The sequence below is a fragment of the Cebus imitator genome, unplaced genomic scaffold (genome assembly GCF_001604975.1).
Source record: "Cebus imitator isolate Cc_AM_T3 unplaced genomic scaffold, Cebus_imitator-1.0 Scaffold176, whole genome shotgun sequence".
NCBI lineage: Eukaryota > Metazoa > Chordata > Mammalia > Primates > Cebidae > Cebus > Cebus imitator.
Genome location: NW_016107491.1, coordinates 2783944 through 2810784, shown reverse-complemented (window position 1 = coordinate 2810784; position 26841 = coordinate 2783944). Strand labels below are relative to the sequence as shown.

At 34.1% G+C, this 26841-nt stretch overlaps 1 protein-coding gene and 1 long non-coding RNA gene across 10 annotated transcripts in view; one reads left to right on the top strand and one right to left on the bottom strand.

Moving 5' to 3' along the window:
- The window catches only part of FSIP2 (fibrous sheath interacting protein 2), a 93627-nt gene that overhangs the window by 40682 nt on the left and 26104 nt on the right, over positions 1 to 26841 (top strand). For 6 of the 8 annotated variants that reach the window (XR_005202885.1, XM_037744484.1, XM_017545064.2 and 3 more), the window contains 3 exons: positions 3095 to 3131; positions 5417 to 14306; positions 16428 to 25831. Coding sequence is in view for 7 of the 8 variants with exons in the window: in XM_037744484.1 (XP_037600412.1) it covers positions 3095 to 3131; positions 5417 to 14306; positions 16428 to 25831 (18331 nt within the window). In the remaining variant the exon portion in view is untranslated. The remainder of the gene's footprint in view (positions 1 to 3094; positions 3132 to 5416; positions 14307 to 16427; positions 25832 to 26841) is intronic. The other 2 variants (XM_017545068.1, XM_017545070.2) reach the window with 1 other exon arrangement.
- Positions 551 to 16885, bottom strand: LOC119473678. 2 transcript variants are annotated; one of them, XR_005202887.1, is made up of 3 exons: positions 16814 to 16884; positions 5540 to 5717; positions 551 to 995 (listed from the first exon to the last, which is right to left on the bottom strand). It is a non-coding gene; the product is annotated as an uncharacterized LOC119473678 (long non-coding RNA). The 2 variants fall into 2 exon arrangements; XR_005202886.1 differs by lacking the exon at positions 551 to 995 and adding an exon at positions 4787 to 4978 and having other exon boundaries at positions 16814 to 16885.

The window sequence follows — 26841 nt, the reverse complement described above, 5'->3', positions numbered from 1 at the left end:
AATATAGTTTACTCTGTAGTATTAATGACTTAATCAGTTATCCCCCACTGTAAAGGGTATTTTGCAGATTAACACAAAATAATAATCTCTAATAGTAGAAATTACGGCACGTAGAAGAGATATTTGTTAAGCCCACAGACTTTTCACTCCTCAAACCTTAGTGACCACCTATTTTGTTGATGTTTATATCTGCTTTTCTCAACTCAAGAAAAGAGAGAGAGGAAAATATGAATCTACATAATAGCAATGAGTTATTTTACACCCATGCCACAATCTTTTAAAAAAATCAGCAAGACAATTGAAGTCTAGGAAAGACGTTACAAACCACAAATTCCCATGAAGATGATTGAGTAAAATAAGTTGTGAGTGATGGCAAATGATATTGACATGTTCAGACCAGCCTTCTTGAAATAATAATTTTTACCTTAAGACAGATAAATACCAGTTTGTTTGACTTACTGAATATTCATATGATACCTAACACAGTAAGAGATGCAGAAGGAAGGAAACTGACTTGTCTAGTTCAAAGCAATAAAACTTGATGACCGTATGTAGACCACATGTAAAATAACATTGCTTATTTTGTTTATTGGATGCATACATTTTTATTTCTTGGAAATATAAATACATAGCTTTTTAAAGAAAAGGTTATAAGAGGCTCATAATATAGTTGTAAAAAGTGCATTTTTATCTTCTCAAACCCAAGAATGTAGAACTACAAAAATCACTTGAATATTTCATAGCAGGCATTTTCAATATTCTTTCCTTATAAATCTTAGCTTGGTGAAAAATAAAAAACTCTTTATCTTACCTGGAGCTTCTTCACCATTTCTCCAAAAGCATACACAGAGATCCAAATAAAGGGCAAAGACACATATGTCACATTCCTCTTGTTCAGGTTTAACTCCAAGTTTTATAGGAGTTTGCTGTGGAAGTCTCACATCTATTCTATCATTTCTTTCTCTTCTCTCACTTTTTGCTTAGTTTTCTTGTTTCTGTTCAGTTGTTTAATGTTACAAAAGATTTATAAAATGGAGATAAAAATTCAGTACCAAAGGAATGAAAATAAAGCAAATATAACAGCAGTGGGAGTAAAGTTGCAATAATTCAGCATTGCACTTAGGTGATGAATAAGTGTGTATTACAAGGAAGGTATAAGGAGTAACAGAATGAAGAAAGCAATAAATCTATTATCCTGAAGACTGTGGTGAAAGCTTGTAGTTTATTTATTGGATAATAGTCTGATGGTTTTTAGTGCAGGTATAATGGTCAAATTAGCATATATAATGAGTAACTTTGACAATGATATATAGGAAAGATTGAAAGAAAGAAACTCAGAACCAGTTATCAAAGTCCATTAGTGGCCTGCACAAAGGCTTCATTTGGCATTAGAGAGAAGTAGGCACAGATCCAAAAGACTTTAAATAGGGATTTTTTTATCAAACATTTATTGAGAACCTACTATGTTCAAACTATAATGCCAGATCTTAGGCAGGTACCAAGATAAAACTATGTTTCTATGATTTCAGGGTATTATTTTTGAAGGATATTATGAAGCTGAAGAGAGGGGATAAAAATAAGACAAATTAAAACACCAAAACCTGTTGCTATTACCTAGGCTCACTGTTTTTCCTAAATAAGCGCTCTCTGGAATGCTGCAAGTTTTTGATTAATTTTCTAGAGTTCCAGAAACTATAATTCTGGTCATTTTTCTTTTGCCAGTTTACTCATTATTTTTTTGGAGGAATGAATATCTGAGATACGTACTCTGCTATTTCTGCTGATGCCATGCTTTATCATTTTTGTCATCAATAAAGCTTTTTCAGTTTTCAGATTAAATTTACATGTAGGCCTTTGTACTTTGGTTCTGTGTTGCATGCTTTTGGAGCAGAAAGTCTATTGGGAACTGGTATCAATGAATACATAGAACTCCTTGAGTTATGTTTTATGCCAATGATATAACATGAAGAAAACAGAAAAATGAATCTGAAGGCATTAGGTTGCAGAATATCTAAGAGAAAAACCTGTGGAAACTTGAGTTGACCTAAGAAACCAGATCCTAGAAAAACAAATGAGGGCAAATGATAGAGAACATATCACTGACATCAGCTTCCATGCTCCCAGTTGCATACTGCAAAAAGGTACTAGTCTAAGGATAGACTGTTGTCACGAAATCCATTTTATGAACTGAACCCAGTGAAGTTTTTTTTTCCTGCCAAATTATAGGATGTAGTTTTCAGTCTGGCTATTTCTTAAAATTGAATCATAAACCTTGGGGGAAATGTAAATTTAATCATGTGGAGTACAGGCCTAAAAGGAGTGTACTTAAAAAAGTAGAAAGAAAAAAGAAACAGTTCAAATCAGCAAAAATATATGAAAATAAATCAGACTTCAGTTTTAGATCTTGTTTTAATAAATATTTATTTTATTTTCTATTATTTTTATGATTGAGCTATTCTTTTTTGCAATTCAGAAAACTTTTTATTTCATTAGTGTGTGATGGTAAATGTAATAACACATGATAGAATATTGTCATACATAGTAAAGGAATGCATCTAAATTGGTATTAAACATAGCTAGAAATCCATGATTTTAACCCATAGTTATTGAATAATCATTCACTATTTTCTTCCTACTATGGAATATGGGGAGTGAACGGTAGAACTATGGCATTTGAAAGAGCAAATAAATGACTATCAGAAAGTTCTGGTCAGATGCCTTGCTGCTCTATCAGACCTTTTAACAGTCAGAAGGAACTCATCTGCCCCTCCCTGCAAATCCTATATCCTTTTTCAGAGAAACCAAAGTGGGCATGGCTAAGGTGTGTTAGAAGGACAAAGATCAGAGAGGTACATTGTTTATGCTGCAGCTATAAGTCTGTTCCCATGAATAATAAAGTACATTTCTAAAACTAGAGGCCAATCTAAGGAGAAAGTAAAATAGGAGGATTGGAAAAAAGGGTATATTCTTCATTTTGAATTTCTATAGAAAAACTCTTAGATACAACAAAATGATTCAATGATTAGAAATTTTAGAAAAAAGTTTTATAAATTCTTGACTCCATAATAAACAAATGATCAACCTTTCTCTACAGGCAACAGAACTCACTGCAAAATTGCTTGCAAGAAAAAGTATGTATCGTAAAATCCACTGATAAAGTAACATATGAGTCATACTTTCTGATACATCATAATAGAATACATTTTGTTAACTAGAAAACTAGGAGTCATCCATTGATATTTGTTGGTCTTCTTCTTTGTCCTTTTTTCTTCTTTGAAGTTCCTTTTCAGTTAATTCTTATACTTTCCTGTGGTCCAAAGTTGTTATCAAAAATAATATTAGCCCTTCAAGATGAGGTCTCATGGGTATAGAATGGTGAAATATTAAAGGACCTAGCCTTCACAGGAAGAGAATCAAATACCACAAGCCTATTCTATCATGGGAAGCTATATTGATATGCCCTTGCAGATCTTGTTAGTGAACTCAGTAGTAGATAAGTTGAGATGCTTGGATCTGTCTTTAGCAGTTTTGTGAAAAGGGACCTCATCACCTATGAGCTAAGACTTGGAACAGGCAAAGATAAGGTAGTATATTTTTATGAGACCGAATTTGGATCTAGACTGAACACTCAGGAAAGAGAAAGCATTTGAGGAACAGTACATATTCTGGCACACTATTTAACATGGACACTTGCCCCATTCACAGAATATGCAGCAAATATGAAAGCTTTGACCCAAGGGAATATTTTTCAGTTTAGTGTTGTAATAGAAAGAAAGTGAAAACTGGATTTCATCTATCATATTTCATTACAAAGAAAACTTTAGAAATAGATGCCTCTTTTATATATTGAAGTTGGAATCACTTTGCCACAACTAGCCTAAGAGTAATAATGTAGGTTATTGTTTATCATCTCTCGTAATAAGAAAAATAACATAATATTGAATGTCTTAGTTTATAATTTATATGTGTTGCAGTTGATTTAGAATAATTATCTTCTCTGTAAACATTTAGATTTTATTCTTAAATATTTGATTTAGAGTGTATTTAAGACAAGTATTTTATAACAGACTGTCATCTCAAAATATGTGTCATAACCACTAACCCATTGCTTATACAATAAGTAAAAAATATTGGGGGTATATTTGGGGATTACAGCTGAATAAAGTGGCCTTTCCACAGGTGTTCCTCAAATGCTTTGAAATGAGCCATGAGGGAGTGTGGCATATATATGTTAACTTTTCTTTGAATATTTCTCTGAAATATGAATAATTTTGGACTAATTTAGGCAATATTTTGGGTGTGAGCAGCCTAGTTACAGGAATCTTATTTACACGAAGACCTACATATCAGCCTTCTAAGCTTTGCTGTCAAATACTTGTGTTTACAGCCTGTATGCTTTAAGAGTTTTAACAATTTAAAAACAGAGTACTACTTTATTATAAGTAAGATGAGTTTTGTAAGCACAAAATACATTTGCGGTTGGTAAGCAGAGGTTTATAGAACTCTACAGATGCATTTGTTTCTATCCATGGTCCAGTACAAATCTATGACAGCATCATTGGTCACTAAGGAAATGGTTATTCAAATCTGGTTCTTAGTTCCAGCTCAGTAATAGTCTAACTTTCTTAATCTTGCTCAGCCCTCCCTACTCTTTGATTCCCAAATCTAGTTTGGCTTTTATGTTGTATCTAAAGTAATGTATTCCCTTACTTTATTATCTGTTCTCAGCTTTCCTATCTAAGGCAATTTGTATTTACACTTGTTTGTTGAGTAAAAAGCCCATCAATCTATATAAAGCATGAACTTTTATTTTTGCCTATCAAATAATTCTTAATAATTAACTTTAGTCATTTCTATATATATATAGACTGCAGGCTCACCCTTTCAGCAGGGCCTGGAAGAGAGAATGATTTGTGTTCCTTCCCCATATCTCAGTTAGACAGATGCTTCTGAAAGCAACCAAATATTTTGGCTGCATCTGTTTTGAGAAATATTTTATTACAAATATTTAATGATCTTAAAAATTAGCTATATCATAAAGATTATATATTTTCTTTCCAAAATATTTGCATGCTGTGTGCCTATACAACAATTTGGTAATTTTTTTAAACAAAAAATCATTTATCCTGATAATAAATGCCAAGGGAAAAAGAAACTTTTGAGAGACTGTGAATAAAATAAATCTTAAACACTCACAAAAAAAATACTTCAGTGTAGTACAGAATAAACAAACTAGAAATTCATCTGAAATTCTAAATTTCTAGTCTGTTTTTTTTTACTATTTTCTTTCATAAACCATATTGGTATTCCACCTATACATTGCTTGATATAAAAATTCGATGTTACCTGCTATCTCCAAAACATAGAGTAGGTTGTTACATGACTTTGTTTTCATCCCTGCTTACTTCATTTCTAGGTGACTTCTGAAGAACTGAATATTATAATTCAGAATATAATGACCTGGGTTGTGGCTACAGTGACTAGTATATTGTATCCAGCCATCACAAAGTATGAAGAAAGATTGAGAGATAATACATACCCAGCATCTGATAACTCCATCCTCTCTTCAGATAGTTCAAGTTTCTGCAGCACATGCAGTGAAGACTTTACATATAGAACCTACACATCTTCAACAACTAAAACATTTCAGGCAGAACCCTGTGCATTTGCAGTTGACCTGTCAGTAAGGAGACCAACCACACCGATAAAACTTTCTCCTGCACATAAGGGAAGAACTGCTGTGGGGAAAACCTATCATGCAAAAGGACAATCTATAACCTCTACACTTAAATATAATAAAAGCAACGTGCTATGTTCATACGCTAAGCTCAGAAGTTGTAAATCAGATAGTCATCTTTTAGCATCATTTGAAACAAGCACAACGAAGTCTAAGGATGCCACTACTGAAACAGATAGCCTAGGGAGTTCATTGATTTGTGATAAAAAAGCAAAAGCCATAGATGAAATGAAGAATTTAAAAAATGTGTTTGTTAACTTTAAATGTCACTTGAAAGGGGAAACTAAAGTGATTTTAGAAAGCATTTTTCGTGAAATAATGTCTGATTTAACCCAGGCCATTCCCTGTCTCTCTTCTGTTACTGCTGAAGTTTTTGTTGAACAATGTGAATGTGAAAAAGAAGATTTGCCCTCCAATGTTGATATTTGCTCACTTGCTTCTGAGATTGTGGAAAATATGCTTGAGAAGTTAGAGTCTGCAGTGGAGAAAAAATGTGTTGAGATGTTTTCACAAGAAGATGTACCAGTCAACATTAAACCAAGCTTAACAGCCAGTGATGAACATCTCCCATCATCAAATAAAAAACCTTTGATGGAGTCAATGCCTCATACTTTGGACCCGATGTATGATATTGCAGAGGACATGGTGCATGCCATTTTAGAAAAGCTGATGTCTCTTACTTCTTCTAAGCAAAAAGAATTTCTTCATCTTAAAGATTCGACTAAGCTTTCCTGCCAGCAACATAAGACAGACCCAGTATGTATGTTCCTTCAGAGAGCTAGCAAAAATAAATCTAGTCTTGAATCTGACACAGCTAGTTTAATTGTCAATGAAGAAATACAAAATTTACTATCAAATATTTTTTCTCAATCCTCTTTGGTTGGTTATATAGAGGAAGCAATTAGTGCTATACTAGGTTATATACAAACTGAACTAAATAATGAGAGAATTATTGCATCTGAAGAAACAGTAGTACTCCTTCAGCTACTTGATGATATCCTTGTTCAGCTCCGTCAGGAACCAGCAAAGGAAAATTTTCCAAAAAGTAGACAATCTAGAATAAGTAGTCCTTCTGACACCAAAGAAAAGTACAGACTCGCTGGCACTAGATTATCTAATAGTCCTAGGTCTAGAAGACCATTTCTACCTATAAATGTTCCAGGCATGGTTCTTTATTCTGAAGATGAGGAGACAGACAATATTGTAAAAAATGTGCTTGATTCAACTTTCAAAGATGAAAAAGTAAAATCACAAGAACAGATTCCTAATGATTCATTTACAAAGGGAAACACTTGTTTTGAGTACAAAAGAAATATCAAACCACCTACAAAGCCTGTTTCTAGAAGCCAAGTTGCATTTCCTGATTGGGAATTAAAGACTGAGCCACCATCTCTTAATCATAAAGATACTTTAAAGAAAAAACTTTGTTTGAATAAAGTTATTTCAACCTTCAGCCAAGACCAAAAGCATCAAATACAAAAGGCTTCAGAAAACATAGTCACAAGTGTTTTAAAAGAAATGCTCAAGGACATATCTTCTGTTCCTCCTGGTCACTTAGACAGAAAAACTGGCAATGAAGCTTCAGTTCTTGTTTCACAAAAGCCTCAGGGACTGTCACATCAAGAATGGATAGACCAGCTGTTTTCTGTTTCAGAAATCAATACAGTGGCTCAAGAAATAACAGATTCTGTGCTAAACATACTTCATAAGGCACAGAACTACATTTCCAATACCACTAGAAGTTGCATTTCATCCTCAGTTCATCAGACTTCCTTAGATAGTTCTGACACTGCAGACAGAGTCAAAGAAGCACCACATAAATGTTCATTAAAAACATGGTTTGACAGTGAAAAGAAAATGCAATCTTTATCTTCATTCAATATTGATTCTGAAAAGCCTTCCTGGTTAAAATCTGGAGAAAGTGAACTTAAACCTGTAGATGACATTAATGATAAGATCATTCATATAATTTTTAAAAGACTGAAGTCATTTATTTGTCCAAAATTGCATATGGGCTTCAAATCTTCACTACAATCTCAACTTAGTAAGTACACAGCTAAAATAGTGAACATTGTTTTATGTGCTATCCAGAATGAACTGGAACTCCGTAAGAAAAACCTAAATCTTATGGAGATGGACCATACCAAATCCCTTATAGCTAACACTAATAAAAAATTAGAATCTCTTGTCACAAGTATTGATGATGACATTTTGGCAAGTCCATTATTAACATGCATTTATGATATGTTATCCAGCAAAAATGCAGATCAAAGAAACATTCCACTTTCTTCATGTATGCCAAAGTCTGCAGATGACAGTGTTGATGAACAAAGCATTTTGCCAAATAGGCAGGATAAAAAATCTTTTCACAAATATATGGCTACTCCTTGTGCCCTCCACAGTGTCAATGATGAAAAAGATATTCAAAATAATGCAAAATTGGAAGTGTTAGATAGAATTGGGGAAACACTACATGAAATGTTAAGCAAGCTCCTGGGAAGCCAAGAGACTACCAATAAGAATCAGAAAATGGCTGCTGCATTGCAGTCTAATATTCAGTTAGTTTCCAAAGCAATTTTTGATTATATCCTTGCAAAATTATCTGGAGTTGACATGGATGCCAGTTTTGCAAGTTGTGGATTAAAAGCCATCTCAGAGTCTCTTGACATTAACAACCCATCATTTGCTTCAATTACTGAGAAAATGGCTAAATCCACCAAAATAATCTCCAGCATAGTTTCCAGAATTGTTCAGGAGGGCAATAAAGAGGGGACTCAAAGCAAAGCAAAACCTGTTGCTCCTGTGTCTTCCAAAGCAGAGAGCACAAAAGAAATGCATCCAAATAAACTGAAAACTGTAGCTTCAGACATTCTTAATATGGTTTTTGCTAAACTGAAAAGGTTTACCAATGGATATTTAGAAATTCTGGATGCTATTAATGATGAAAATAAGGAAAGCAGTAAGATGGGCTGGGAATGTGAAAACACCAATATTTCCAGAGACACACATGAAGAATCATTTCTGTCTGCTTTATACACGCCGGCAAAGAAGGTATCAAGTGCTATCTTGAAGGCTATTCAAACAGAATTAAATGTGACCTCATCAGACTTGAAGACAAGTGTAAAAACCCCACCACCTGAGACTCAGGTTCTTACAGATATAGTCAAATTAATTTTAGATACAGTCTCTTCAGATATGTTTAATGAAACTGAATCTGAAGAGGGAGGCATTGAAACTTATCGATACAGGCCAACATATGGAAGTCTTCCTGGAGGAGCTGAATCAGATTCATTTCTAGAAGATGATGCATATACAGAGAAAAAAATTATTGATGATAGATCACTACAAAGAGAAGAAATGAAAACACATTCTCTTAAACAATGGGCTCTAGAAAAAACTTTAAACAAAATTGAAGTAAAACTCAAAGAACCAAATATATCTCCAGTTGCTCCGATCATAAGAAATATTTTGAATGAAATTTTTCAAAGTACTTTAATCAATCAATTAAATGTGCTTTTTCTCTCCCACTCTCATTTTAATGACATGCCTCACAATGTTGATGAGCCAATTGCCCAAACACCTGTTCAATGTATGGATAAAATGATGAATCCTTTAATTTCTGAAGCAGATATAACCACAGTAACAGAAAATATTGTTAAAACTGTATTTCACAAACTTTATTCAGCTGCCATGACAGAAAGAAATGTAAGGAAAAATAGGTATAAAACTATCACTTTTTCAGCAAATGTTTCTTTTCATGAACACACCTATGAAGGAAAGTCCTCTGTCACTGTCTTGGATAAAAATCCATGTACTTTTCAGTCTAGATTCAGTGTTGCTGACAAAGAGGCAAAGGTAAATGTAGTTGAAGATATTGTACAGGCAATATTAACAAATTTGGAAACGTTTGCTACTTCCAAAGTAAAATCTCTCTTTTGTTCCCAAGTCAACTTTACAGTTCCAATGGCCTTACCTATTCAACAAGATCAGAGTACATTGAGCAAAGCATTATCAGCCAAAGATCCATATTCTGATGAGCAATTTTCCTATTGCTCAGTAGATCATACTAAGTCAGGAGAGACCAACTTGTGCCAACTGTCTTTGTCTAAATTAAACATTTATGCACGACAAGTGGCTAGCAAAAATTTACAAGAAATTAAACATGAATTAGATAAAGAAAAGGATAATCATTTCTTAACTCACAACATCGGGATTTCTAAAAATTTTGCAAGTCAAATCGTTAACACAGTGTTAGACATTATATCATGTAAAGGCAAGTGTAACAAAAACAGTTCTGATAAAGAGATTGCTTTGGATCAGCAAAAAGGTGTTATTGAAAAGCTGCTCAATAAAACCGAATATCAAAAAGTACTTCAGTTTCAAATACAAGACACAATTGAAGGTATCTTATGTGATATTTATGAGAAAACTCTATATCAGAATAATCTGTCATTTGCCACTCCCACTCTGAAATGTAGCATAGCTGATAAATATTCAAAAGAAAGTTCTGAAATGTTCATGGAGGGTGCAAATAAGTTTATTCCTAAGCTTTCAGTTCCTAAATCAGATGTCATTTTGATATCCAATGATATAGTGAATACTGTTCTTCATAATCTCAGTTCAGCTGTCATGCTTATCATAAATGCAAAGAATCCTACTTCTGCAACATTGTCCCTGACCTTTTCTGATATGTTTCCAAAAATAGACTGTCAACAGCCTCTTAGGGGGTCAAAAACTGAAAGAAAAACAGAGTGTTTTTCGTATTCAAGAAATCAGAAATCAGCTTATGCTGATGATAATCATTTAACTGTAGTAGAGAAAGAAGACATCCAGAAAATTGCTGCTGATTCATGTGAAGAAAATGCTAACTCCATTACTAAAACTATTTTTAATCATTTAGAATCTTTTGCCACAAAAAGAATTGATTCATTAATTACCCTTGCTTTCCAACATAAAGAAAAGTCATTTGTTATCCCAGAATTGGAAAATTGTAAACAAAATGACAGCATCTTTTATGATTCAAGCCAAGTGGAATCAGATGTGAATGTCCTGCAAATACCAGCAACTGAAACCATTCTCAGCCAAGAGCTCACGGATTTCACTTTTGCCAGTCACAGAGAAAAACTTGGATCCATAATTCACCTATCACAAGCTAGCCTTAAGACATATGCTGACATCATTGCCAGTGCCATTTTGAAGCTTATTAAAAATGATTTAGACTTAGAAATTCAAAAGATACATCCATATTCAAACAATATTTTGTTCCAAGGAAACATCATTGTGAGTGCAATTGTTGACAGTATGTTAAAGATGTTAGATGATAAAAGATCTGCAAAGGAAATTGGTTTCAATTCAAAAGAGAATCCTAACTTTTCACAGTTAACTTTATCAAATGAAATATTGCTGGGGCACAAAGAGAAGCAAATAAATACTAAACAATTTCTGTTTAGAAAGTGTCCATTAGAACAAAACCAACTGATATTGGAAAACAAAAGCCAGATAATTGTTTTGGAAGAAATATTTATGAGAAATGGAGAATCAAAACACAAAGAAAAAGTTGAACTGCTCAGTGCAGTGGAAGAATTGTTGAATAAGTTATATCAAAGAATAAGGGAAGTCATAGGCCATTTGCCTCCATTTAATGAAACTTCCAACTTTATATCTAATTCTAAAATTAAAACACGAGGCACAACACAGAAAAACAGTTTTCAATCATATATTAACAGTGTAGCAAATGACATAGTTGAAAGTGTTTTGGGGAAAATGTACTTGGTAGTTGTGACATCATTGTATGAAAATAATAAAAGTAGGAGAGAAGTTGAAACATCTGACTGCAATGATTCCTTACCAATGAAACCGTTAAGGTTTAGAGAAACTAAACAAGCAGGAAAAATAAATAGTTCCCCTAAATATGTGATACCACAGGCTTATTCTTATGCAGGCAATCAAAATATCTCTGTAATGGAAAGCACATTTTTGCCATATTTACCATTGCAAGTGAAGAACGACTTAATTCAAATGGTTCTCAATAAGATTACAAACTTTGTCTCACTTCATCTAGAAGAGAGTTTGTCCCCTGAACATTGTGCTGATAAGTTGCAACTTTTAAGGCCACACACTTTTAAGGTCAACCCTAAGGACAGCCCTAAGCCATGCTTTAAAGCAAATTTAAAATCAAGATCAAAACTTACCACTTTGCCTAAATTTACAAAAAAACCACACTTAGGACTGAGTGCTGTTAAGGCCAAAAGCAAAACCAAGTTAGGTCCTAGGGAGAAGACCCCAAAAGACAGCCAATCCAAAACTGCCATTGGGTTGTCACACATCATGTCAACTGGAGATGCCAAAAACTTACTGGACACAAAATTGCCCACTTCAGAACTAAAAATATATGCCAAATATATAATAATTAATATCCTGGAAACAATTGTAAAGGAATTTGAAAAGGTAAAGCAAACCAAAGCCTTACCATGTGATCAAATCATAGCAGCAGGTAAAATAGTTAATACAGTTTTGCAAGAATTATATGTTACAAATAACTGCAGTTTGGCTTATCCAATCAAATCCTCACATCTCAAACTTTCACAGGGGAATATAAGCACAGGATCCCATGCTAAACAAGCATGTTTTTACTTGGAGAATATTTCTTCACAGCTAGAACACATTTTTCCTAGAAAAGGTATATTTAAAAAATTGTTTGACAAGTGGCAAACAGAATCAAATGACAAGGAAAATGAAAAATGTAAGCTACTGATGATAGCTGAAAATGTTTTGACTGAAATTTCAGTAAAAGCTAAAGGATTAGTATATTCTCTTTCACTTTTAAATTTGCCGCCTCTTGAGAATTGTGAAAGCAGGCTTTATCATCATCTTAAAGGAGCTTCTACTAGAGCTGAGGATAGCAAAGCACAAATTAATATGTTTGGAAGAGAAATTGTTGAAATGCTATTTGAAAAATTACAGCTATGCTTTCTGTCCCAAATTCCCACTCCAGATAGTAAAGAGACTCTATCAAACAGTAAAGAATACATTACTGCTAAAAGTAAATATGGTTTTTCAAACAAGCATAGCCTCAGCAGTTTACCAATCTATAACACAAAGACAAAAGACCAAATTTCTATGGGCTCTAGCAACCACATTGTTCACGAGATTGTAGAAAGGGTTTTAAACATGTTAGAGTCATTTGTAGACTTGCAGTTTAAACCTATCTCCAAATATGAGTTTTCTGAAATTGTGAAAATGCCTATAGAAAATCTTCTTTCTACCCAACAGAAACTATTAAACAAAGAAATGTTGCCAAAATTACAACCACTTAAAGTGTTTCCTGATGAATCCAAGTCAAATACTATTATTTTTAAGGAAAACATACAGGATATCCTTCTACGGGTTCATTCATTCCATTCAAAATTACTGACATATGCTGTTAATATCATCAGTGACATGCTTGGTGTAATTAAGAACAAGCTAGATAATGAAATAAGCCAAATGGAACCATCTTCAATTAGCATATTGAAAGAGAACATTGTAGCAAGTGAGATCATTGGCACACTAATACACCAGTGTACTTACTTCAATGAGTCTTTGAAACAAAACCCTTCAAAGGAAAGTTTATTCCATGGAGCTGAAAATGCCTATGTTGTTAATCAGCTTGAATTAGCAACTAAAATGAAAACATTCACCTCAAATTTTGAGTTAAAGGAAGGTAGTTTGGGGATTAATCCTTCACTAGTGAGTATAACTGACCTTATGTTTTGTTCAGATGAAGATGTGAAAGAAAAGTACAGGGTTTTATCAAATTTACCCACCTCTGTCAGACCCTCTGTAGAAGACACATTTAAAAGCTCAGAGCCAATGAAAAGGCCTGATTCAGAAACTATGCCATCGTGTTCTAGAAACAAAGTACAAGACCACAGCCCAAGGAAATCCAACTTTGGTCATTTTGATGAGATCATGCAAGAAAATCACAGCCTCCCTGAAGGCAGTATCTCACAAAAGCTGTTTAGGAAAGCAAGCAGCTCCACAGAAGCATCATTAAAGCAAGTCTTTTCATTCATAGAAATGGGAAAAGGTGAAAGTCTAAGAGCGTTTCATTATGATACCCTAAAACCAGGTGTTGAACCAAATCAAATTCAGGCAACTGTTTCTCCACTCAAAATATGTTTAGCTGCAGAAAATATTGTCAGTACTGTGCTATCCAGCTGTGGCTTTCCAAGTCACCCACACACTAATGAGAATGTGGAAATAATGAAGCCATTTTTCATATCAAAACAAAGCTCTTTATCTGAAGTATCTGGAGGACAAAAAAGTAAGGAAAAAAGTGTTCTTAGAATGCAGGATGAAATAATCAGCTATATACCTGAAGAAGAAAACAAAAACCTTGAAGCCAGCAGGGAAGAGTCTTCTTTCCTGCAAAAATTGAAAAAAAAGAATTACCCAAACATAGAGACTCTGAAAGAAGTTGAAGCCTTTACTTTTGCAGATCATGAATTGGGTCCCAATGAAGTTCATCTGATAGCAAGACATGTCACTACATCTGTGGTCACATATTTGAAGAACTTTGAAACTAGAGGTAAGCAAGAAAGAACTTACACTAAAAGTTGTCATGATTTAGAAAGAAAACCAATAAAAGATATGTTTAAAAGATTTCCTGTCTAAAAAGCTGTAGTCACCATTTTTATGAAAATGGTCTTGGAGATAAGTGACTACTGAGTTGCATTTTAATTTTATTTTAAGTGTTATTTTATTTAGAAATAGTGTGTCTGTCACTGTGGCATGATCATTGCTCCCTGCGGCCTTGAACTCCTGGACTGAAGAGATCATCTCAGTCTTCCCGCAAAACAGCTGGGACCACAGAGCATGCCACTGAACTCTAAGTTTTAAAAATATTTTTGTAGAGACAGGGTATTGCTATACTGCACAGGCCAGTCTCAAACTCCTGGCCTCAAGTGATCCTTCTTTTCCAGCCCCTCAAAGTGTTGGGATTACAGGTGTGAGTTATCATGCTCGGCCTCAAGTGCTTTTTAATGTATCACAATGCAAATAAATAAATAATTAAATGTTTGCGGGGTTTGAATTTGAAGGATGTGTTGCTCAGTTTTCTCTATCTGCAAATGAGAGAAAATGAGACAATTTTAAAGCAGGAGATTTTGGCTGAGCATGAGATAAAACTTTGGAAGAGTTTTAAAAATTCTTGCACAAAACTTCTTTATAATCATATGGCAAGTACAGTTAACTGATTGAAAGTCATTTCATTTCTTTTCAAGGGGTATGATTGAAGGCTTTGCTACTGTTATTCATAATTTAAAAGAACAGTAGAATTAAATATCTTGTTTTGTTTGCATTCCAGTATTCCAACTTAAATTCCTTTCAGATATAATACTCCAACCATATCATTAGAGGGATTATATTTGCAGTATCTTTCTAAGAATGCTCATGTGTATACATTAGGTTAAACAATACGTAATACTCACTTTGTCTATCAAAAACTGTTGATTAATGACATTTAATAAAATTCAGTTTAATAATACTATAACATCCCAGAACTGGGTCAGTAGTTTGAGTTACCAATAATTAGTTGCTATTACAACAGTCCAGATACATCACTTGCACATCATTCTCATTGGAGATATTAGCAATCCTACCCACCTGCACAAGGACTTTATTTCCCATCCTTAAAACCAGTATTCTCCCAAGGTGGATGGTAATGAGGCTACAACTATAAACTCTTAAATAGACGTACTCCAGGCAGGACCTAATCGATTTTAGAAAAATAAAGAGAAGAGTCATGATTTCATCACATTGATGCTTGACTATCAATTTTATTCCTTATTCTCAGACATCTCCAAGTTCTTCCAGTGACTTCACTGATGTTTTCTTTCACTTGGAATATCATTTCCTCACTCCCTTTACCTTGACATGGCCAAATCCTGTGTAGCAGTCAAAGCTCAGTTTACAGGCTTCTATCTGCAAACAGTCTTGCCTGATACCATATGAAGATATATAACATAAAATTAGGTTCTGAGGGGAAAAAAACAACAACTGTGTTGCTCATAGCTGCCACACCCAGAAGTTGGCCATTGCGAGTAGGTAATGATTTGTAACAAATACAGTTTTGGATAAAAGAAATACAGAGTTCTTTGCTTGACTGGCCGACCTTCCCTCTTTGTGACAAACTATAATCTAGAGGCTAAAGTACTACTGCTATTGCAATCTATTACTAGCTTTCCTGGAGTTTTTAGTCAATTTAATATTACAACACGACTCCTTAATATTCTAAAAGTAAAACGTAGCAAAACATTAAATGTTTTGTCTAAAAATATTTCAAAATTATTATGTGGAGCCTCTAGATATCACTGGAGACATGGTAGGATGCATCACTAAACCTGGAAATTATTTCTCTGCCCCAAGCTTTTCAGCCTCTTAGAGTTCATAGCCATCCAGTCAAGGCAGACATCAGCATTTGACTTAGTGGTTTGAATTCTGGGGTGCTATTTTCTCAACTTAGTGGCTAAAATTAAGATTCTACAGGGTGATAAATAAATATTTGAGGAAAATCCAATTTCTTTTTGTCTAGATTGTTCTTTAGTGAGTTGCTCAAAGGGTGAAATATATATGTAAATAATTACCAACATATTGAATTTTCTATATTCTCTTTAATGCGTGCTAAAATTACAACGTTTTCTTTTTTAAGTTTTTAGTGAGGAGAAGATGTCTACGGTTTCTACATGGTCAAGGAAAAAGTATGAATCAAAACAGTCCCTAGGAAACATATATAATGATTCCTCAATTTATCAATGTTGTGAATATCTCACTGAATCAGTACTTTATCATTTAACTTCAAGCATTTCTAATGGCACCAGGAAGGGTAGAGAAAAAGAGAAAGTATGGGAAATTCAAGAAGCAGCATTTATCAAGATTATTTCAATTCATTCTCAAATGTTTGCAAGCAAGTCAATTTCCATTGGAGAACTTGCTTTATGTATTTCTGAAATCATTATTAAAATCCTTTTCAATAATAAAATTATACAGGCTGACATTGCACAGAAAATGGTTTCCATACCAACAAAATACATTTACAGTCCAGGAATAGTTTCTGGTGGCTTTGATGACCTCTTTCAGGATCTCTTATTAGGAGTGATTCATGTACTGTCCAAAGAAATAGAAATAGATTATCACCTTGAAAACAATGGAAGAAACAAATCACTTTCTATGCATAGAAATAATAGTGTATCCATTTGCAACAAAATCAACAGACAGGCAGGCCCCAGAGACTGGCAGTTATCGATGAAACAAATTGATCAACTTTTTCAAAAAAATAAATTAAATTACCTTGCATGTAAGCTAAACAGCCTGGTTAGTAACCTAAAAACAAGTGAATCCAAAGAAGTTGTCAATAAAGTTTTTAATATTGTTTCTGATTTATTTTCACCAGATGAATGCCCAGATAGGGGTACGGATTCTGATAAAATACAAAGAACATTTGTCTCCTCCTCAAATAATGAACAACCTAATAGCATATTTAGAAATAACTCACAGCTCTCCTCAAAATCAGTTTTTCTTCTCAGTGTTGTATGTGAGAAACTTATCAGAATTCTTTTGGAAGAATGCACAAGCAATGTCTTTCTTGATAATGGATCTGTTTCAGAGGAAACATCAGCAGAAGAATGTCGATTTTTAAACATGCTTCAAAGTGTAGAAGATGGAAAATCTGATTATTGTAAGAGAGGAATGAACTGTGAATTCCTTCAAGGAGATTACATGTCAGACCTTTTGGAAAATGTGGCAGAAATTGATCAAGACTTATTGTCATCAGACTCTATGCTTACTATTATTTCCCACAGTTTGGTTAAATCATTGATGAACAAATTATCTCACGGTATACAACAAGCTCCTGAAAGTCTACCTTTTGAAAATGAGCATTTGAACTACAGAACAAGAGAAATACAGTCAAGTCTCACAAAAGCAAGAAAGCCAGAATTAACAGAATTAAGACAAAGTAAATGCTCTTTAGGACTCAGGAGTTATGACAGTAATTCTTTGACAGTATCCCTGAATAATCCCAATGTGGTTAGCTCCAAAATGCAAGCACCATTTGGCAAGCATTGTGCAGTGAAATCCTCTTCTGTGTCATCACTTGAAAGCCAGAGAACAAAAGAAATGGATAAGGTAGCCATTCCTAATAAGCTACATCAGGAAGGTATATATGCTGGTGTTTATTCAGCCACATTTTTGGAAGGAATAATTTCAGAATTGTTTTTTAATCTCTCTACCTCGTTGTGGGGTAAAAATAAAAACATCGCTGTGTCCTGGCTCAATGAGATGAATACATTATTTGTCAACAACGTAGTGAATGAATTTAATAAAGCTCAAGTCACTGTTCTACGGAATGCTGAAGAAAGACTGTGTTTTCCACCAGTTCATACAGAAACTGTTAGCAAAATTGTCACCTCAGTTTATTATGATGTTTTACAGCAGTATGAATTAAAAGTAGCCGGCGGTAATGATCTGATACATGACAATGCCTCAATAGCAGAACAAATAACAAATGGCATATTGTTGGAGGTTTTAGACTACAAACTGCCATCTTTCCTCAGGGAATATCTCATACCCCATTCATGTTACCCTCTAAAACCTGAAATTATATTGCAAAAGCTTCAAAATAACCTGAGAGAATTTACTTCCCTACCCAGGTCTTCATCAGACTATAGTACCATGTTATCACATTCATTTTTAGAAGATGTCATCAGAAGGCTTTTATCTCAGCTCATTCCTCTGCCCATTACATGTTCCTCTTTAGGAAAAAAATATTTAATGAGTTCAGATTTTAATGAAATGTCCACTTGTATAGTAAATAAGGTTATGTCAGCCATTTCCAAACATAAAATCTGGTTGACTGTATATGATAATAAATATCTATATACTGGAAAAAACCTACAGAAGATGGTGGATTCTATTTATGGTAATATTTTGCAAATGTCTGACTCTGTTGTTTCTATACAAAAAAGTATAATAAGCCGAAGCCCAATTATGGTTGACCAAATAGCCAGTTTTATCATCCAAGAGATTATTGAAAATCATCTTCAACCATTTTTGAGTGGAGAGGTTTTATGTCATTCAAAGAATCCACTGGATCCAGTATCCACCATGGTTAAACAGGTTCTGAGTGAAGTGATAGAGTTACACAGACCTCAGAAGCAATCACCTTTAGGTATTCCCCCTGATTCATTTGTAAGGGAGATTGTTGCCAGACTTTTGTCAAAGATTTTCACCCCAAAGCATAACACCGAAATTGAGTTGAAAAACATGACTCAAAGAATAGTAAACTCTGTAAACAGCCATTTTGATAAAACTGAAATTCACACTCTCTGTGATGACAAAGAACAGTCTTTCTCCTCTTTCGATACAGATATTGTGGATGAACTTGTCACCTCAGTTTATAGAAATGCTTTAAAGCAGCATGGGCTAGACCTTGCTATTGATAAAGAGTCTGAAGATAGTGGCATTTTTGTGGAAAATATTACCAACCTAATTGTAGCAGCTATTTCAGACTACCTTCTTCATCCACTGTTTTCTGGGAATTTGTCAGCTTCTACTGATTCTAATTCAGTGTCTGAGAATATTGTTCAGGACATCCTTAGTAATGTCAGTAAATCTACTGAGCCAAGCCAGAGTTTACCTCTATATAACACCTTGCTGCCATACACATTTTTAGAAGATGTTATCAGAGTACTATTATCTAAATTATTTTCTTCTGCATCTAGCCTGGCTCTAAACAGAGAAACCCAAAAAGATTTATCAAGATCGAATTTCAATGAAATTGCTTCAAACCTAATTAGTGATATTCGGATGAAAATTTCTCAACATAAAATTCAATTTTCAAAAGAGGAAGAAGAAACCAAATTTATTTATTCAGAAGATGATATTCAGCACCTTGTTGACTCAGTATTTGAAAGCATTGTGCAAACTTCTGGGTCTGAAGAATCAGCTGTGCAAAATATCACAAGCAGTAATGATGTTCTTATTGAAATAATAGCAGGCTTCATCATTAAACATATATGTCAAAAACATCTTCAGCCATTTGTGAATGGAAAATCATTACCTTCGTCAGACACATGTTTTGATGATGAGAGAAGGCAGTTATTTTATACCAGTGTTTATTCTTCAACATTCTTGGAAGATGTAATCTCTGGAGTTTTAAGAAAAATATTCCACCGGGTAGTAGGCATTGTACAAACAAAATCCGTAGGAGATTCAGATGATGAACTGTTTGAGAAAGCTGAAGAACTCATACATTTGATAACAGGGGAATTCGCAAAAGCCCAAGTTAGCATTATAGATAATACTGAGGAAAGATCGTGTTTACCTCCAGTGGAAGGGGCTGCAGTCAAAACAATTGTTGACACGGTGTACAGCAAAGTTTTGCAAGAATATGAAATGGAAGTATTTCCCAATAAAGATTTTCTAAATAACACAAAGACTTTGGCTACCAGAATAACTAATATCATCCTGGCTGAAATTTTTGATTTCCAAATTCATCCAGATCTTATAGCAAGTCTGCCTTTTAAGTCACATTCCAAACTCAGCACAAATGTTTTAAAAAAGAGAGTTCAAGATGATATAAGTAAATCAAGATTCCAAAGACAAGCTTCAACAATCTATACCACTATGTTATCACATAGTCATTTGGAAAAAATCGTCACTCAGCTTATATCTCAGATGAGTCCATTGGACACCAGTGCAGAACAGTCAGATACTACTAAATCAGACTTAAGTAATACAGTGATAAAACTGATAAGTGAAATTATGTCAATAATTTCAAAACATGAAATATGTATTATTAAATATGGGAATAAAAGACAGAGTGTGATTTCAGCAAAAGATATCCAGGCTATGGTTGATTCCATTTATGCTGATCTTTCTCATTCAAATATATACCAGTCCATTACAAAAGAAAAAAAGAGCATAAGTGACATACCTGTTTCAAAAATAGCAAGTTTTATAATAAAAGAAGTCTTTAATCGTCATATTCAATCATTTTTATCTGAAGATAAAACTCTCCTTTTGGCTGCAGTTGATCAAACTTATAAATCGAAAGCAATAGACCCTAAACAAAGAGAATTATCTTTTATTGTGAACTCATCTGTCTTTTTGGAGGAAGTAATTTCTGAACTTTTATGCAAAATTCTTTATGCATTTTCACATAATATGTTGGTTACTGAAAATCCAGATAGAGTGAAATATGAACTTACCAGCATTGTTACAACTTTGGTAAATTCAATTGTTCTGGAGTTCACCAAATCAGAGATTTCAGTTGCAGATAACTTTGATGAAAATTTACGTTTCTCAGAAAGATATAAAGAAATGGTACAAAAAATAGTCATCTCAGTATATGGAAAAATATTGGATCAATATAAATCTCTCATTCAAATATATAGGGTTATACAAAGTGACACAATCTGCTTTGGTAGGAAAATATATTATTTGCTATTGGAAGAAATTTATGACTATCAGGTGCAGTCATTAGTTTCAGGAGAATTAGCGTCATCTTCTTATTCTTACCCCCAAGCTGATAATATAATCAGAAATGTGCTTAACATAATCACAAAGGATAGCCATGCCTCACCATCATATATGACTGTGTTGCCTCATTCTCTTTTAGAGGACATGGTTTACAGGCTTCTAGTGCATAACTTCCCTTCAGCTCACACTGAAAATGAACTAAAAGAGGAAGAGGTTTCATCAGATGATGAACTTGTGGATGCAGCTTCAAAATTGACTGATGAAATTATAAAAGAAATTTCTGAACATGAGGTTCGACTTTCCATGGCAGAGGATAATGCAGAGAGTATGCGGTTAGAACCTACTGAAAATTTAGTCGACTCCATATGTAATAATATTTTGAAAACTTCTGAATTCCAAGCTGAAGTACAAAAAGATGCAGACAAAAAAGGACGCTCATTCCTCAGCAAAATAGCTGGTTTTATTATGAAGGAAATCATGTATCATCATTTACAGCCATTTTTACATGGTGAAGAATCATCTTTCAGTGACTTACCCAATTATGACCATGTCTCTGAACTTGCTAAATCTGGTAAAGAAAAGACACAGCCCTCTCTATATTCAGCTACATTTTTGGAAGACATAATCGTTAACCTGGTTCACAAATTTTGTTGTCTCCCCATTATTACTGAAGATTCTAGGAAAAATGAAATGGCAGAGCCAGATATTATGGGGTTGGCTCTAAAATTTTCAAATTCTCTGATAAGGGAATTTAAGAAAAGTGAAATAAAAGTTTTACCAAATGCTGAAAAAATGTTTTCTTTTCCACCAATTGATAAAGAGACAGTTGATAAAATATCCAATTTTGTATATGATCAGTTCATAGAAAAATGCACATCTAATGATACTCAGAAAGGTGATGAAAGTAACATTGCTATAGGGATGATTGCTGCTCTAGCCCAGAAGGCAATGTCTGCATTCAAGATTCAATCACTTTTTTCAGGAGACTGGTCTTCCACCTTCTTTTCATTTCTAAATCCAGATAATATCACCCAAAGGGTTCAACATCTACCACAAAACACCTCTACACAAATAAGCAGATGCTTAATAGAGAACCAACTCCCTTTACCAGATCAATCATATAAAGATACTTCTTCCACTTCAGACTGCAAAAGCACAGTGAGCACTTTGGAAATAAATAGAGATACAGTGAGTAGAACGAAAAGTTTTAAAACTAAGGACACATCGATGACAAAAGGTGACATCCAAAATCCAGTACTTAGCTCTACAAATGCAATTATGAAAAGCAGCATAATTAACCTGATATCAGAGTCAGCCACAGGTGTGACAAATAAGAAGAACATGGATGAAAATAAAGTGGGAATTTGTACTCAAAAACATAGTGAGAATGTATCAAAAATCACTTCTTCAACTACCAGTGTGAAAAGTAAAGATACTCAGGAGCCAAATTTGAGTGAAACATTTAAAAATAATGAAATCGAGAGGAAAAGACATTTAATTCCAAAATATAAAGAAGGGCAGGATGACAAGGTGCACACACATTTTCCATTAATAATTGATAATATAGAATATGAGAAGGAAGTACTTGGATCAGATTCTGAAATAGCCTATAAAAAGAAGATTGACAATGCAAAAGAAAGATCATTTAAAAAAGATGGCAAGCTCTTTCAGTTACCTTCTTCAAAATCCAGGAGAAATCTAGGGACTCCAACGGAGACTTTGGAAATAGGAACTCAAAGCAATGAGGGGAGAAGAGACTCTCCGACCCAAACAGACAGGGATGAGGAACACCACTCAGATTATGAACATGTTCAAAGTGTCATTGAAAATATTTATGAGGATGTTTTACAACGATCTTCTTCTCCAGAACCAGCATATTATTCAAAACTCAGTTATGACAAAAGCACCCCAGGTGATAATGCATTAAATGTAATTCAGGAGGTCAGCAGGGATTCGGCACAGTCTGTTACGACAAAAAACTTATCCTTCTCAACTAACAAAAATGTCCCTGCCAAAGAAAAAGAAGAGACAGAGAGAGAAAAAGAGGAAGTAAGAGAAGAGATTAAAAGTGAACCCAGTAAACCAGATGGCCCTCAGTACCAACCAAAAAATAAACCTGGAATTTTTCCCGCTAAATTTTTAGAAGATGTTATTACTGAGATGGTTAAAAAATTGATCTTTTCTTCTATACCAGAAACACAAATACAAGATAGAGGTCAAAATATCTGTGATGAGAAAAATCAAGCTAAACTCTATGACACTGCTATGAAACTCATCGATTCACTGTTAAAGGAGTTTTCAGATGCTCAAATTAAGGTTCTCAGACCAGACAAGGGGAATCAGTTTTTCCCACCTGTGGGAAAAGAGCCAACAACAGATGAAGCACCATCCAGCATTAAGATGAAATCTGCAGATAAAATGCCACCTGTCAATAAAATGACTAAAAAACTTTCAATTAAGATGCCATCAACTGACAAAACATTGGTCAATAAAGTTGTTCACTCTTCTGTTTGTAATATTTTAAAAGAATATGGATCTCAAGACTCTATTTGTAAGAATATAAACAGTAATGGAGAAAATTTAGCAAGAAGACTAACTAGTGCAGTGATAAATGAAATTTTTCAACATCAGCTTAACTTGATATTTTGTGATGAGGTTTCAGTTTCAGCATGTTTGCCTCTGGAATCTAAGGATGTTGTTAAAAAGGTCCAAAAGTTGGCCCAAACAGCCAGCAAAGAATGTCAAACTTCATCACCATATACAATAATATTACCTCATAAATTTTTAGAGAATGTGATTTCTGCTCTTTTATCTAAAATTTTCTCAACAATATCCAGCAAAGAAACAAGAAAACTTGAGGACAATTTGTTCACAGAACTGGATGTCTTTCAAATTAAGTTAGTAAGTGCAGTTGCAACAGAGATCTCCCAAAATAAACATATGATTATACAGTATGCAGAATCCTTACAATCTGATGATCATGAAATTACTCAGTTAGTGGTTCAGTCTGTTTATAACAATCTCTTGCCACAGTTTGGATCACAAGAGATCATACAAAATTGTGTCACCAGTGGATGCAAAATCCTTTCAGAAACCATAGTTGACTTGGTTTTACGAGAAGTGGCTGGCAATCAGTTGCAGAGCTATTTTTGTGGAGAGCTAACTCCACATCAGTGTGTGGAAGTTGAAAACATTGTTGAAAATATCCTTAAAGATGTTTTCCAAACTACTGATGTGCCCTTACCTAAACCATCACATGTTCATAAACTGTCTTATAACATAATAGAAGAAATTGCTGTGAAATTTTTATCAAAGCTTTTATCTGTATTTCCAAAAGTACATAAAGAAAGAACCAAATCCTTAGAAAAGGAAATGCTAAAAATAACTTCAAAAATATTAAATTCAGTCCAAGGATTTATCTTCAAAAGTAAGATTAAACTTGTAGCACCCACCAAGGAATCACCTACTGTACCTGAAGCTGATAATGCAACTATTGAAAACATAGTTAATTCTGTTTTTACCACTGTTTTAAAGCACTTTGGTTCTTTTACTTCTATATTTAAAGATTTAATGGGTAAAGGTAGTGTCCTCTCAGATATAATAGGCTTTTTATTGGTGAATGTAATTTCCAATTCTGAATTTCAACCTCAAGTAGAGGAAGAAGTATCAAATTCAGAATTAGTTCTGGAAGCTGTCAAAATTATGGAAAAAGTGACCAAAATTATTGATGAACTTAAGTCTCAGGAAAAGTATTCATCCAGAAAAGGTTTGACATTAGATGTCAAACTTTTAGAAGAGGTGTTGGCCTTGTTCTTGGCTAAACTAGTAAGGTTGCCAAGTTCCTCAAGCAAAGATGAAAAAAACTTATCAAAGCCTGAGTTAAATAAAATTGCATCTCAACTGACAAAATCTGTAACAGCTGAAATTTCCAGAAGTAGCATTACTCTAATAGCTTCTGATCCTGAAAAACGCTGTTTAAATCCAGAAAATACAGAAAGGGTTTATCAGGTTGTTAATTCTGTTTATAATAAAATACTACAACAATCAGGAACCAACAAAGAACTTTATTATGACATAAAAGATACAAACACAGTCTATCCTAAAAAAGTGGCTAGTTTAATTATTGATGGAGTTTCAAGTTTTCCATTAGATACAATTGGCTCAACAATTTCAAATGCTGATCTCTCTGGAGAGCTAGACATTAACAGAATTGTTCAAAAGGCACAAGAACATGCTATTAATATGATTCCTGAATCGGAGGAAGAACAATTAGATCAAGTTTCATCTGAAGAGGAATATCCTATTAAAATAGTTCCACACATTGGGAAAAAACCAGTCAAAATAGATCCAAAAATTATTTCTGAACACTTAGCAGTTATTTCTATAAAAACTGAACCTCTTGAGAAACTTAAGCAGGAGTGTTTGAAAAGAACAGGATGTAGCATCGCAGAACTGAGAAGAGCATCAATAAGTGGGAGAAATTATTACTCAGAATCACCTAATTTAGAAAATAAAAAGAGAGAAAGACGTACCTCACTGGATAAGACTGGAAAACTGGATGTAAAACCCTTAGAGGTAAGTGCAAAAGTAATGGCAGGAAAATGAGTGGATAGTGAGACATGGTTTTTCTGTGATTTCCTTCCTCAAATAAGTATATGGAAATGCATTCATTGTTGTTGCTATTGCTCAGCCCAATAGGAGAACTGGTTGCATCGGTTCTTCCATACATTCATATTATTTACTAGGATTTGCCATGTTATTTCTGTGGCTCACTCTAAAAGTCTCAGGCTGGTTTTCCTAAGACAATCGTTTTGAACCTTTTTTTTTTTTTAAGAATGTGATTATAAGCATATACCCTTCACAGTAAAACCAGATTGACAGGAGTCATAATTGACATTTGAATATTTAGAAGCAGCAATCTTGTGTAGTTCCTTAGTTCGTTATGGATATCTAAAGGTGTTCAAACAGGCCAGTTAAAAGAATATCAGGGTACATAGAACAATCTAAAATAGTTTTAATTTTCAAATTTAAGGCTCTAGACTAGTACTCATTTTCTTTTTTTCTCCCATTTATTTTATTGCTTTTTAGGTTTTGGGGTACATGTGAAGAACATGCAAGATTGTTGCATAGGTACACACGTGGCAGTGTGATTTGCTGCCTTCCTCCACATCACCTACATCTGGCCTCTCTCCCCTTGCTATCTCTCCTCAGCTCTCCACCCCCCACCGTCCCTCCCCTATTTCCCCCCAACTGACCGAGGTGTGTAGTGCTCCCCTCTCTGTGTCCATGTGTTCTCATTGTTCAACACCCGCCTGTGAGTGAGAACATGCAGTGTTTGATCTTCTGCTCTTCTGCCAGTTTGCTGAGAATGATGGTTTCCAGGTTCATCCATGTCCCTGCAAAGGACACAAACTCATCATTTTTGATGGCTGCATAATATTCCATGGTGTATATATGCCACATTTTCCCTGTCCAGTCTATCATCGATAAGCATTTGGGTTGGTTCCAGGTCTTTGCTATTGTAAACAGTGCTGCAATGAACATTCGTGTGCACGTGTCTTTATAGTAGAATGATTTATAATCCT